The sequence below is a fragment of the Heloderma suspectum genome, chromosome 3 (genome assembly GCF_057233095.1).
Source record: "Heloderma suspectum isolate Gila_16-S chromosome 3, 16-S_ref, whole genome shotgun sequence".
Classification (NCBI taxonomy): Eukaryota; Metazoa; Chordata; class Lepidosauria; order Squamata; family Helodermatidae; genus Heloderma; species Heloderma suspectum.
Window position 1 is genome coordinate 47,787,256 of NC_139460.1, and position 15,515 is coordinate 47,802,770.

Genomic DNA, 15,515 nt, shown 5'->3' on the forward strand with positions numbered 1-15,515 from the left:
TATTTTCCCCTTAAGAAAACTTAATGTTTTGAATTTATATTCTGCTTGACATTCCAGCAAATGGATTTTAAAACTGTCAACTCGTGCTCAGAGTAAATAAGACAAAGACGACAGACATTCAGCTAACTCAATATCTGAGAGGCACAGACTGGCACAAAGAGCAAGCGGTATGTAAGAGAGGCTGACAAAGTTAGAGGAAAGGCAGTGCGGTGATGATGTAGATCTACAATCCAAAGGGGGTTGGGGAGAGGAATCAGAACAGCAGCTTATTCTATCAGCACCATGGACAGAGATACAAAGCAGCTGGTCTAGGTCAGCTTACAGAGATTTTCACAAAACCATCTGGGAAATGTATGGATATAAAATCAAGTCCAAAGGGCACCCCACGATGTAAAGACACTCCTAAGAAATTGTGATGCCACTGTCTTCACCTTGGAGGCAAACCTGGGCAGTGTGTTTTTTTTTCTCTTTCCTTACGTAGTTGCAGTGTCCTGGGAAGGGCAAAGTTTGAGTTGCCTGGGACATGTGGTTTCAGAGTTGCATGAATCTAACATGTTCTCCATATCCTTGCAGAGCTGAATCAGACTGAAGGGGTAAGTCACTGTTTTCCTCTTTTGCATGATAGTTCTGTCTTAAGATTTTCTGCTTTTAACTTATGCTCTTTGCAAATCTTTGCAGAAAACATGTAAGAACCTGAAAGAAAACCCATATGCATAAAAAGCAGCATGTGTGTTCCATGCATTATCACCTGGAGGACAGGATGGTCCAACTGATTGGTTCTTTCTTAATGTTTTCCCTTTCTTAATCAAGGGAAGTCTTTTAAATGCTTTCCTCTTGCTAGACTTATAACACCTGTAAGGATTTTTTTTTAAGACATGTGGGAGGGGGGGGGCTGATATTTTTCATGTCCAACTGACAAAATAGATCTGACAACACTGAGGTAATTTTGCTTTGAATCCCTTAGTTTCAGTGCAGCCATAAAAAGGGGCTATCTGTTTGAAAGTACTGTATATGAAGAGTGACAGTTTTCTAAGCAGAAATGCGCACTCAGAGCCTGAGGAAGAAGTAATTGTGAAAGAACAGTTTTATGTATTATGCTTGATGCTATATTTAAATTAATTGAATTTGGTGGAATTTGAATATTGAGCACCCCAGAATGCTGAAATTCAAAACTCTTACATTTATGTTCATTGAGCATACACAAATTTGTGTATGCATATGTAAATGTGTGTGCGCATGTGAAAACACACATACACATCCTTCAAACAGGACCCATAATTTGATATGATCCAATGCTTACGAGAACACATACTTTTGAGGGAAGGTATTTCCATTTGTATTTTCCCCTTGAAATAGGGAGATAAATTCCTGCCTTTGAAAGGACTTAAAAGAACATGGAAAGAAGTGATCAAGACAGGAGATCTGGAGAAGAAATGAAGGGGAATAGTGAAGGAAATTGAGAGGTAATAGGGGAAAGGAAGGTGGAAAAGAGGATATGGAGGTTCAGAAAAACATAGATATGATCCCAAATGGCTGTGATAAGTACTATTGGATCAACCACATTGTAGAGTAGGGAACTTTAAAGTTGCACAGTTGAGCTGAAGAATTGTTCTTTGCAACTCTAAAGCTTGCTACCCTACTGACACAGTCTTCCAATAAAAAAACATGGTTGGAATCATGTATTATTACTACTACTACTACTGCTACACTTATATTCCACCTTTCTTCCATCATGGAACTCAAGGTGGCTACATGCAGTTCCCAGGTGGTCTCCCCTCCAAGCACTGACAAGACCCAGACCTGCTTAGCTTCAGCAAGGTGACTGTCTCATGTGCCTTCGGACGGTGCCCTGGGATCTGGTTTCTTGTTGTTTGTTTGGGGAACCAGCAAATGGAAATTATGCATGTATAGCTGGGAACATGATTACAGCCAATGTCACTCAGTAGTTATCTGATGCCAAAGGTGATTGCTGTAAAGCACATTGGGTAGATTGCTGTTTCAATTAGCAAAAATATCACAGACCTGAAAACCAATAAGTGAGAATGATTAGGAGTTTGATTTGAGGTTCACACTGCAGGCAGAAAGGTGAGGATACACTCAGGAGAATTTAATTTTATGTGTGCTATTTTAGACTGCTGTTTTGATTTCAGTCAGAAAACAGACCACCACCCCACCATCCAAATTGTATGTTCACTTGAATGTTAACAATGCTCCTTTACACCCAGCTTGCAATTTCAATGCACTGAAAGAGAAATGGATTATTGCAATGCTGAGTGATGTGAATACATGTGAAACAGCCATTATAGACAAGCACCACCTCTATCACCTCCACTAGAACTTTTTTTCTTTCTTTCTTTAGTGGATGCAGTTCACACATTCAACTGTAAGTTTCAACTGATGAGAGTGTGTGTGTGTGTGTGTGTGTGTGTAACTACTCAGGACTAGAAGGAACCTGAAGGATTAAACAGTCTGATCTCTCGCACTGTATTGGAATCCTCCATACCTAAGCCATTGTAGCAGATCATAGAACCATAGAATAGTAGGGTTGGAAGGGGCCTGCAAGGCCATCAAGATGAGTATATATATACCAAAAATTCAGCCTGTGATTATCCATATTGCAGTGAGGAACAAAACCACAAGCAGGCAGGAGTGAACAATATGCACCCAAACCCAGATAACAGAAGGTATCGATATGCAGCTATGGAACATATTTCCCTCCTGTATGTGTTTGAAGCACTGTGCAATCTGGCATTTATTTAAAAATATTAATTTTTTTAATATTTGTAGGAATAATCCCTGAAATAAACCATTTCCCAGATGGTTTTGTGAAAATTTCTGTAAACTGACCTAGACCAGCTGCTTTGTATCTCTGTCCATGGTGCTGATAGAATAAGCCGCTGTTATCTCTGTCCGTGGTGTTTGTATCTCTGTCCATGGTGCTGATAGAATAAGCCGCTGTGGCAAATTCTTAAAGTGATGGGAGTACCAGACCACCTTACCTGTCTCCTGAGAAACCTGTACGAGGGTCAAGAAGCAACAGTAAGAACCAGAGATGGAACAACCGATTGGTTCAAAATTGGGAAAGGAGTACGACAAGGCTGCATATTGTCACCCTGCTTATTTAACTTATATGCAGAGTATGTCATGAGAAACGCCAGGTTGGATGAATCACAGGTCGGAATTAAGATTGCTGGGAGAATTATTAACAACCTCCGATATGCAGACGATACCACCCTAATGGCAGAAAGCGAAGAGGATCTCAAGAGCCTCTTGTTGAGAGTGAAAGAGGAGAGTGCAAAAGCTGGTTTGAAACTCAACATTAAAAAAACTAAGATCATGTCATCTGGCCCTATCACTTCCTGGCATATAGAAGGGGAAGAAATGGAAGCAGTGACAGATTTTACTTTCTTGGGCTCCAAGATCACCGCAGACGGTGACTGTGGCCATGAAATTAAAAGATGCTTGCTCCTTGGGAGGAAAGCTATGGCACACCTAGACAGCATAGTAAGAAGCAGAGACATCACCTTGCCGACAAAGGTCCGTCTAATCAAAGCTATGGTTTTCCCAGTAGTAATGTATGGCTGTGAGAGCTGGACTATAAGGAAGACTGAGCGCCGAAGAATTGATGCTTTCGAACTGTGGTGCTGGAGAAGACTCTTACGAGTCCCCTGGACTGCAAGGAGGTCAAATCAGTCCATCCTAAAGGAAATCAACCCTGAGTGCTCATTGGAAGGACAGATACTGAAGCTGAAGCTCCAATATTTTGGCCACCTAATGCGAAGAGAAAACTCCCTGGAAAAGACCCTGATGCTGGGAAAGACTGAAGGCAAAAGGAGAAGGGGACGGCAGAGGATGAGATGGCTAGATAGCATCACGGATGCAATGAATATGAACTTGAGCACGCTCCGGGAGAGAACGCAGGACAGGAAGGCCTGGCGTGCTATGGTCCATGGGGTCACGAAGAGTCGGACACGACTGAACGACTGAACAACAACAATCTCTGTCCGTGGTGTTTGTATCTCTGTCCATGGTGCTGATAGAATAAGCTGATAGAATAAGCAGATGAGCCACACCACCAAAACTCTGCCCACATTTGCAGGGGTTTCCCCATGTAGCCATAATCATTGCTCTCACCATGCAGAGTTGCCATGCCACCTCTTACATCCCCAAAGGTCATGCCAGGAAACAGCCGGTACTGTCTTTCTTGGTCCCCAGTATGCACAAGGCTTAGCTCTGAGGGAGACCTTATTCAGTCTCTTCAGCCATGTCCCCATGGGCAATCCTTACGAAACCTCAACAGCGTGACATTCACTCCTCAAAGTCTTCAGCCCAGGGGACAGCGTGTGCAAAGGCTTTCTAGCACAAACCTCCTCCCTGCCCAGAAGAAGCTAATCTATAGACGTGTGGCATGCTTACCAATAATATTTTTAAAATAAATAAAACTTTCAAGCCTGTAAGAGTTCATATCACATGTCCTAAGAGAAAGCAGATGTAATTTCTGGCCATATTTTTTTAGGAATAGAAGTGCTCTGAAGGTTCCTGAACTGGTAGTATCTATCTCTGGGGTAGGTAGCGTGGTTCCTCTGGTCATCATTGTGCCCCCAGAGACCTTACTTGGTGCCCACTGAGACATCCTACTCCTCCCAATTTTTATTTTTAAATTATTTTTATATTTTCTTACCATCAGCTGGGATTGCTTCAAGTGAAGTGGGAGCCTCCAGCTGCTGCCATCCTAATTTCCCATGAATGCCTCTAGGCAGGTACTTGTCCTTTGTGACAAGCCTTGCCTATCCATGGCAGCCATTATATGGTTGTGCCCAGGGCACAATAACCCAGGGCAGTTTCTCAAATTTCTGAATGTGCTCACGGGCCCAAAAGGTTGCCTACTCTTGATCTATCTATATCTATACCTATATCTTTCTGTTTATTACATTTATATCCCATCCTTCCTCCAAGGAGCTGAGGATGGTGTATATGGTTATTCTCTCTCCTCTCCTCTTTCTCCCTCACTCCCTCTCATATGCACACCTCTTATCCTCACAACAACACCTGTTAGGTAATTTAGGACAAGAGATAGTGGATTTATTTATTTATTTATTTATTTTCTAACTTTTATATCCTGCCCTTCATCCAAAATAATCCCAGGGTGGGACACAATACACAATATAATGATAGGACCAATAAAAATGCCCAGCAACCAATCTATATCAAAAATTTCATATATATTACCAGTCAGTTATTTCCTATAATAGATTGGCCCAACCATCTTATCAAAAGATGGTTGGGCCAATCTATTATAGGAAATAATATAGATTATTGATGGCCTTGTAGGCCCCTTCCAACCCTACTATTCTATGAAAAGGCCTGTTGAAAAAGGAGTGTTTTCACCTGGTGTCAAAACCTGACCAATGTGGGTGCCAGTCTAACCTCCAGTGGGACAGCATTCCACAGTTGGGACCCCACCACTGAGAAAGCCCTATTACAGGTTCCTGATGTCCAGACTTCATTAGGTGTTGGTATAACTAAAAGGGCCTCCCCAGCAGGTATCAATTAATGGGAAGGATGAATCACCTGGATCACCCAGTGAGCTTCCTGACTCAGTGAGGATTTGAACCCAGGTCTCTCCAGTCCTAGTCCAACATCTGCAAGTGAATCTAACTCATGTCCTTAATAAACCTTCAGTAGGTTTCATACCTAATTCATTTCCTGTCTTTTAAAACTTTTGGATTTCATTGTTTGGCTGAAAACCCCAGAGAATGGATTCTATTTTGAATGTATTCTATGTTGCCAGCAGGAAAACTATCTGAGTAGCTCTAATTATCCCCCAAACATTAAGTGTATAGGCAATGACAGGATAAGCTTCCTTCTCACTCTATAGTCCATAAGTGAAGTCATTCATGCCCTGGAGAATTATGAGAAAGGGATTCATTGGATTGTTTCTTGAGCTTGAAAAAAGCCAATTAGCGTTGCTGCTATGGTTTTAATAATGAGGATGCTGTGAATAAGCAGAGGCCCGGTATGGATCCAGACTTTGCTCATACTTAGAGCAGACCCACTGAAATCAGTGGGATTTAAGTAAACAAAAAGCAACTGGTTAATAGCATGTTGAGGATGTTCCTCTTATAAAAGTAAAATTATGAACAGAAGTCCTTAGCTACTCTTAATATATATCATGGACTCATATGGCCATGATGTTTGATAGGAGTGGAAGAGAGAAGAAAATTAATTTAAGTGGGATTAAGTATTGCTGAACAGGGTTGCATTCTACAATTGAATTCTACAAACACTCAGAGTTTGGCAACAGATTTGGAGATATGGCTAGGTAGAACCTACTTTAAATGTGGTGAGACTCACTGAATTCTGTGTTGGGTTCTGCAGGGATTCAACTCAACTTCCTCGTTGCACTAAAAGTCATGTTAGATCTGCCCTAAGGCCTTCAAGTCTTGGTATGGTCTGTTGATATAATTCAATGTGCAGTAAAGCCTAGAGACCCCTGGGGCTACTATGAACTGCCAAGGACAGACTAGCCCTCCTTGTGTTCACTTGCAGAGTTCTTTGAGGAAGTGAGGGGAACTCAGTCTAGGCCACACAAGTCTAAGTGGAAGGCCTCAGTGACCTGGATGCTCCGTGCATGTGAGATGCACCCATATGGGTTGCACAAAGCAAGGAGAGCCCTTCCACCTCTCCTGGATGGTCATGCAGAACAGCCAGGAGAGCCCAACCTGTGTTTTGCAGGCTGCACATCAGCCTCTGGACCAATATAGTGCAGCTTGGTATAACAGGCTATTTGATGTAAATACCCCATCTCGGCCACTGCTCCTCATACAAATTCCATGGAATTCTGGTAATCCAGTAAAGCAGATTATTTTGTGGAATTATCTTGAGGCCCAATCACTAAGGATAGCAGCTTAGTACCTCTGCAAGGAGTCTTATCAAAGCTAAATGGAGCATATTCAGAGAATGGCCAAAAATGGATTGGGAACAAGAGACTCCAAGTGCCCTGTGGTGTGCCTCCTGCTGTAGATAACTTTGGACTGGGATTGTAGCGAATGAGTTCAGTGGTGCGGGAACTGCCTCTTTCTCCTCTTCAAAGCTACTCTGTACTTTGTAGGAATGCTGATAATCAACTTGTACCATTGAATGGAAAGCTTGAATTGACATTCCCTCAAGAAAAAGCAGCAAGGAGTGCGTCTTAACTGCAGTTCAGTTCAGAACCAAGTCTGGCTTTAGGGTCCTGCCCAGCAAAGGAGGCCGGCTTCTCTGGAAATCATGATTGGCTGTACGCAGATATTGAATAACCTGTTACTGTTCTTGCTAAGAAAGAGGGTTGGTACCACCGATATCCTCAAGTTGAAGGCCAAGTTTTAAAGTCCATAGATTAATTTTTCTCCCTGAATCCCCCATGTTGTTGTTCTTTTCAGCTAGATCAGACTCCTTCATATGTAAATACTTTACACCACTATGTGGTATTCAAGGGTGGCCATAAGACAGGTAATACAGTTGCCATGGGCACAGGCCTCCAAGAGGAACTGAGCGATCTACTGCTGGGCTTCCTAAGTAGATCTCCCATGGGCAGATTGAACACTGCTGTCTGTTTGCTCCAGGCCTGAGAGAAACGGTGCACAAATGATTTCTTCACCACATGCTTTCGCTTTCCCTAATTTTTCTTCTTCTGTGAAAAAGGCTCCAAGAGAGCCTGGGTGAGCCAGTGATTGTGGTTCTTCATGCAAGGTATGTGAAGAGTGCATCTGGAGTAGTAAGACACATGGGAAGTACAATCTGTGTAAGAACATCTGGTGATAAATGAGGCTGGCCACTCTTTCCTTATTACATTTGTATCCTTCAGTGTGTAAAAGCACCCCAGTGCCTGGGGCCATTTGGGGAAATATTAACAACTACCACTTTCCTCCAGGCTGTATTTCTTTGGCTGATGTTATATACCATCTTAGATGAAACACACCAATGCACAATTACACAGAGAAAGCTCAATGTAGTTTCTCTTAAGCAAAGTTCTTAGTGAGCTAGTGACACCACTGATCTACCTAAGAAGTAAGTGATTGTTCTGGGCTTTGACCCTTGGTCAGTGGAATAATTTGGCTGAACAGTGCTGGTGAAACCTGAACACAAGCTTTATTCCAAGCACTCCACACATACAGTCAGAAGGTGTCTCTCTCTCTTTTGCAGATCTCCTTCTGTCTCACAATGACACCCTTCAGCAGAATCAGTAGCTGTCCCAATTCAACTGTATCAGCCCCATTCTGGCAAGATAACTCCACAGGACCTGGATTGCCACAGACTCATGCCTACTATGCACTCTGTTACTGCATCTTGATCTTGGCCATCATTTTTGGGAATGTCCTAGTCTGCCTGGCAGTTTTGAGGGAACGCAGTTTACAAACTACCACCAACTACCTTGTGGTGAGCCTGGCTGTAGCAGACTTGCTTGTGGCCACTTTGGTGATGCCATGGGTGGTGTACCTTGAGGTGAGTACAGTTTAGGCTGCCAGTTCCAGAGTATGTCTTTTTGGGCATTTATGCATGATGGATATGGTCTACATGGTCTCAGATATGGTCTACATTGGTTCTCCTTGATCCTTTCTCCACCTTCAAGTTATTGAATTGTTGGTTGCAGGTCATGCGGCTGGGCCAAAATTGATTCAACCAAGATGGCACTGGGAGCTATCTCATTGATACACAAAACTGGTAAATTAGAAAAGATGGACATTGGGTTCTGGGCATGTGAATGATTCAGTCCAGGGAAAACAAGAGTGAACATAGCCACCCACTCATTCACTAATTATTCTATCATATTATTATGCCTTGCAGCCCAATTCTCCAAATGGTTGGAACTCCAGGGGTGAAAACTTTTTATCCTAGGTTTGGATTCCTTGGGATGAGGTTTCTGGAGACTTATGGGATTTTGGGGATATATGGTTTACTTAGTCATACAGGATGAGCATACATGGTGATTCACAACATTAACACTCCAGCAGATACTGTTCCCCTTTAGGCTTCTAGAGGGGCTTTTGCAACCTAAAGATGTTTTCAGAGCTCCAACTAAGGTCTCTCTGACCTTCCAATATAATCTTATGTGAGCCTTTTCCCAAAAGTTGCCACTCTGCCTCAAAAGCTAAACTTGCTGTTTCTTCACAAAAGAAGTTTGTCTTACACAGACAGGGGAGAAACTAAGCCTTGATTCCCCAAAGGCTCTCTCCTTTCAGAAGAGTCCAGCAATAAGAAAGATCTCCTTAACAAAGGAAAAGGCACTGAGCCAGTATTTTATTTGACAAAGCAGACCTGTGTGGCAAGTTTGACAACATCAGCAGCCCTTCTCTTGTCCAGACCCCAGCACTGCGACCACAGAATCACTGGGCCATGACAGGACAGCCCATCATGGGTTAATTTACCTGTGACCTGTGGACCTGCCAGCTGCCATTATGAATATGCAAGCCCTGAGGGGTTGCCATGGCTTGTCCTGTCAACTGACCCCATTAAACAACCCTCACATAACCCTAAAACAGACCATAGGTTATGCAAGGGTTGTTTAACCCAAAAGCCAGGGCACCCCTCAGCCTGGGCTTGCATATTCATAATGCCAGATAGCACTTGCCACGGGGTCCCAAGGGAAACTGACCAACAGTGGGCTGTCAGGTCATTCAGCAGGATAACCTCAAGGGACCTTGAAGTTATCCTGCTCAACCCCCTCCCCCATCTCATTACACTATATGTTTGACAAAATTGACATAAGGAACCTCTTAGTTGGACAAATTTGAGGGCACTCTTTAAGGGAACTTTGAGGGTTCCCGCGAACCTGCCAATACTTCCCTCTTATCTGTGGACGTTGCTGTTTTGGCTATATAAGGATCGACACTTAGGGTGTGACCATTTGCCAGCCAGCTATGTTGGGAGTTGTAGGACTTTTTTTCTGTCTAAACATGCATAGGATTGAGCCCTTAGAGAATAAGTTTGCAGTTAATATATAGGATTCAACAAGTTTGTCTTCCTGTCAGTGCAACTACAAAGTGGGAAGTGTTACACCTGATGAATTTCTGCATGTTTTCTGTAGAAAGCAGAACCTGTCAGGAAAGAAGACAGCAATTCTACAGCTCACATCACCCCTGGCATCTGCACTATCCCACTAGAAAAATCCATGTCATGCTTTGAGAACCATTGCTTTAAATGAGCTGACATATGAGCCAATTGTGTCAAATGAATGTGTTCTTTCTGTTTAGATATGGTTCCAACAATTTTAGGGAATAGACACATGAAAGAGTTGCAACAATTGAACTAAATTAGACTGTGCATAGTTGGGCTCACTAAATCTCTTTGACTTCACTGCAATTTAACTAATTTAGCAATTTAAGCTGTGTGTAGGACTGCAAGTTTACAGCTCAGTCCCAAAAAGGTCTGATTGTCTTTTGTTGGTCTTAGTTCTTAGGAAATATGCTTAGGATTGCAACCTTAAGATAGTATCCAATGGTAGCTTTGCCTTCACGGAAAGCTCTTGCACTTGCTTAAGTCAATGCACACAATTTGCCTAATCCCCCTACCCCATGCAGCTCCCTGTTCCTCCAAGTTCAGAGGCTGATGGGCATCCAGATAGGATTGTGCACTTAATGACTTTGGTCACCAAGCTGTGGGCAAATCAGGTCCCAAATATGCAACTATTACACCAAATGCATACAAAACAGAAAACCTACTGACAGATACACATATCTACATGCAAGCACATTAGTCACATTTGTCACATTCTTAAAAATCCATTGTATACAGCCAAGCCATGCGTTTACAGACCTGTATGCTCTGATGAACGAGATCTTGACAATCAATTGAATATACTTAAACAAGCATTCTTAAAGTTAAAATATCACACAAACTGAGTAAACGGCAAGATTATTAAGGCCAAATTATCCTTTGGGACTAAACTGCTCCAATATCAGCAAGATGGAAAGCTTAACAGAACATCTTTATCTGTCACCTATAGTTCACAGTTAAGGGTGCAGCGGCACATTATCAGAGACCGAAGGCCCATCCTGGAAAATGAACTCACTCTCAGAGACATAAGAAGAGGTTCTTCTACACTAGCTTATAGGCAGCCACCTAACCTGAGGAGATCATTGGCCAGAGACAAAACCTCATCACTGAACTCAGAGCAAGGTACCAGACCTTGCAGTAAACATAAATGCCCACTGTGCCCATTAATTAAAAAAACCAACAACCAGTGATAATGTAAGTGGACTCAATGGGGCTACCCACCATGTCCAGGGCAAGTATACCTGTGCATCATCCAATGTTGTGTATTTGATGTCCTGCTTCAAGTGCCCAAAAGCCACTTATATTGGCCAAAGAGGATTATCTTTAAGACAAAGATTACATGAGTGCAAATCAGACATCAAGCATAAGAACATCAATAAGCCTGTCAGTGAACACTTTAGCTTCTCTGGACATACCATGAAGGACCTCAGGGTGACAGTTCAGAGCTTGCTGGGAACATGAGATGGGGGGCCAAGAGATGATAAGGAAATTTGATTGTGTTAATCAGGGACTCAGTTGGGACTGTGGTTTCTATGCACATTATAAAGGTTTAAGTGCGCTTTGTGGTTTGTAACTGTCACTTTAAAAGGATAGAGAGCTTGCTGTAGATCTGCCTGTTTAATTCTCTTTTCATACTCAAAGCCTCCAGTTCCACTTATACCATCTGATGATGTGGGTTGTAGCCCATAAAAGCACATGCTAATTTATTAAAATATCTGAACAACTAGAACAGTTAGTATATATGTGTGCTACATATAACCCTTGCATTTGTAAACAGAAGGCTAACACAGTTGCCCTATAAAGTTATGCAAAACATATGCATTTATACAGGTTAAACAAGCATGATTTATAGTCATGCTTGTGCCATTCTTCTTGATCAGTGGCTGGGAAACCACAATAAAGGTGTAATTAAAAGAAACTTAAAAGGCATATGCTCCTGATTGACAATACTAATGTAGCAATACTGATGATTAATTTTTCATGGCACATGAGAATAGATCAAAAGCGAAAAGGAAAAATATTACAGTGCAGACCCAATTATGCTCACACAGTGGAACTTGTAACAATATACATAATCTTTTCTAACGAGTTATTTCCTTGTGGAATACTTAATAGCCAAAAGAATTATTAGTATCAGAAACATGTACTTTTAATAGGAAGAATTATGTTAACTTTTTAAGCTTTTTTATGAAAACGCTGAGGAAAAACGGCATCCCTCTAGGGGTCAGTAATGACCGGGTGCTTGCACAGGAGGAACCTTTCCTTTTTTCCTATAAGCTTTTACTTACTTACAATGGACACCTTAAATAAATGCCACTGGCTACAGACCTGGAATCAGATGAAAAAACTGTATGTCTGTATGTATGCTACAACCCAGAGAACCAATGGAGCCACAGAAGCCAGTGTGCCTAGAGACACTGTTGTTCAGTCGTTAAGTCATGTCCAACACTTCATGACCCCATGGCCCCATGCCAGGCCTTCCTGTCCTGCGCTCTCTCCCGGAGCGTGCTCAAGTTCATATTCATTGCATCTGTGATGCTATCTAGCCATCTCATCCTCTGCTGTCCCCTTCTCCTTTTGCCTTCAATCTTTCCCAGCATCAGTGACTTTTCCAGTGACTTTTCTCATCGCATTAGGTGGCCAAAATATTTGAGCTTCAGCTTCAGTATCTGTCCTTCCAATGAGCAGTCAGGATTGATTTCCTTTAGGATTGACTGATTTGACCTCCTTGCAGTCCAGGGGACTTGTAACAGTCTTCTCCAGCACCAAAGTTCGAAAGCATCAATTCTTTGGTGCTCAGCCTTCCTTATAGTCCAGCTCTCACAGCCATACATTACTACTGGGAAAACCATAGCTTTGATTAGACGGACCTTTGTCAGCAAGGTGATGTCTCTGCTTCTTACTATGCTGTCTAGGTGTGCCATAGCTTTCCTCCCAAGGAGCAAGCATCTTTTAATTTCATGGCTACAGTCACCGTCTGCGGTGATCTTGGAGCCCAAGAAAATAAAATCTGTCACTGCTTCCATTTCTTCCCCTTCTATATGCCAGGAAGTGATGGAGCCAGATGCCACGATCTTAGTTTTTTTAATGTTGAGTTTCAAACCAGCTTTTGCACTCTCCTCTCTCACCCTCAACAAGAGGCTCTTTATATCCTCTTCGCTTTCTGCCATTAGGGTGGTATCATCTGCGTATCTGAGGTTGTTGATAATTCTCCCGGCAATCTTAGTTCCGACCTGTGATTCATCCAACCTGGCATTTCTCATGACATACTCTGCATATAAGTTAAATAAGCAGGGCGACAATATGCAGCCTTGTCATACTCCTTTCCCAATTTTGAACCAATCGGTTGTTCCATGTCTGGTTCTTACTGTTGCTTCTTCACCCTCATACAGGTTTCTCAGGAGACAGGTAAGGTGGTCTGGTACTCCCATCTCTTTAAGAATTTGCCACAGTTTGTTGTGATCCACACCATCAAAGGCTTTAGCATAGTCAATGAAGCAGAAATAGACGTTTTTCTGGAATTCTCTTGCTTTCTCCATGATCCAACGAATGTTGGCGATTTGATCTCTAGTTCTTCTGCCTCTTTGAAACCCAACTTGTACTTCCAGTAGTTCTTGGTTCACATACTGCTGAAGCCTAGCTTGTAGGATTTTGAGCATAACCTTGCTGTCATGTGAAATGAGCGCAATTGTACGGTAGTTTGAACACTCTTTGGCATTGCCCTTCTTTGGAATTGGAATGTAAACTGACCTTTTCCAGTCTTGTGGCCACTGTTGAGTGTTCCAAATTTGTTGGCATATTGAGTGCAGCACTTCAACAGCATCATCTTTTAGGATTTTAAATAGCTCAGCTGGAATGCTGTCATCTCCACTAGCTTTGTTGTTAGTAATGCTTCCTAAAGCCCACTTGACTTCACTCTCTAGGATGTCCAGCTCAAGTTCGGTGACCGCACTATCATGGCTATCAGGGACATTCAGATCTTTCCTGTATAGTTCTTCTGTGTATTCTTTCCACCTCTTCTTAATCTCATCTGCTTCTGTTAGGTCCCTGCCTTCTTTGACCTTTATCATGCCCGTCTTTGCACAAAACAAAACATTCCCTTGAGATCTCTGATTTTCTGGAAAAGATCTCTAGTCTTTCCCATTCTATCGTTTTCCTCAATTTCTTTGCATTGTTTATTTAAGAAGGCCTTCTTGTCTCTCCTTGCTATTCTCTGGAACTCTGCATTCAGTTGGATATATCTTCCCCTTTCTCCTTTGCTTTTTGCTTCCCTTCTTTGCTCAGCTACTTGTAAAGCCTCCTCAGACAGCCACTTTGCTTTCTTGCATTTCTTTTTCTTTGGGATGGATTGAGTTGCTGCCTCCTGAACAATGTTATGGACATAGTTCCTCAGGCACTCTGTCTATCAGGTCTAATCCCTTAAATCTATTCCTCACCTCCACTGTATATTCATAAGAGATATGATTTAAGTCATACCTGAATGGTTTAGTGGTTTTCCCTACATTCTTCAATTTAAGCCAAAATTTTGCAGCAAGAAGCTCATGATCTGAGCTACAGTCAGCTCCAGGTCTTGGTTTAACTGACTGTATAGAGCTTCTCCATCTTTGGCTGCAAAGTACATAAACAATCTGATTTCGATATTGACCATCTGGTGATGTCCATGTGTAGAGTCGCCTCTTGTGCTGTTGGGAAAGAGTGTTTGCCATGATCAGCGTGTTCTCTTGACAGAACTCTGTTAGCCTTTGTCCTGCTTCATTTTGTACACCAAGGCCATGCTTGCCTGTTATCCTGGTGATTTCTTGACTTCCTATTTTAGCATTCCAATCCCCTATGATGAAAAGGACATCTTTTTTTGGTGTTAGTTCTAGAAGGTGTTGTAGATCTTCATAGAACCGATCAACCTCAGCTTCTTCAGCCTCAGTGGATAAATATTGCCTAGAGTGGAAAGTTGGTGCTCATAGAAATCTCTATGTAATAAGATTGTTCAGATGTTTTGTTACTACTGCTGTGGTTTGCTTATTTTAATATGTGTTTTAATTGTTAGCTACCTTAAATTTCAGGTGACACAAACAAATAAACAAATAATGCATGTATTCTATAAGTAATACTACTAAGTTGCTTCCGCCCCCTTCCCCCGCCCCCAATAGAGCAGATGCTTCTGTGCTTGGAAGAGCTGTTTCTTTAAGAAAACTTGTCTCCACACACTGCTTGCATTTGCTGCATTGGGGGGACAGAATTAAAGTCTGGATGGCAAAAGGAAGAATACCCAGCTGGATCATTAATGCTTCCTCTTGAAGGGTGCATTTGACCTCTGCTTGTCCAGATGCCCTTGATGAAAATGTCTTCAGCTGATTTCCAAGAGCTTTCCTCTGGCCCACACATTTTCCACTCCATTAAGTAGTACATTCTGCCCTAAAATCCAAGACGTAGTACCCAAGCCTGTACTGTACATGTCAATGGATGAAAATGGAGGGTGTTTG

At 42.3% G+C, this 15,515-nt stretch overlaps 1 protein-coding gene across 1 annotated transcript in view; it reads left to right on the forward strand.

Annotated features, from left to right (window-relative positions):
• Positions 1-8,202: 8,202 nt before the first annotated feature.
• The window catches only part of DRD3 (dopamine receptor D3), a 35,255-nt gene continuing 27,942 nt past the window's right edge, over positions 8,203-15,515 (forward strand). Inside the window, exon 1 of the mRNA XM_084841679.1 lies at positions 8,203-8,484. Coding sequence (XP_084697805.1) covers positions 8,203-8,484 — 282 coding nt within the window. The remainder of the gene's footprint in view (positions 8,485-15,515) is intronic.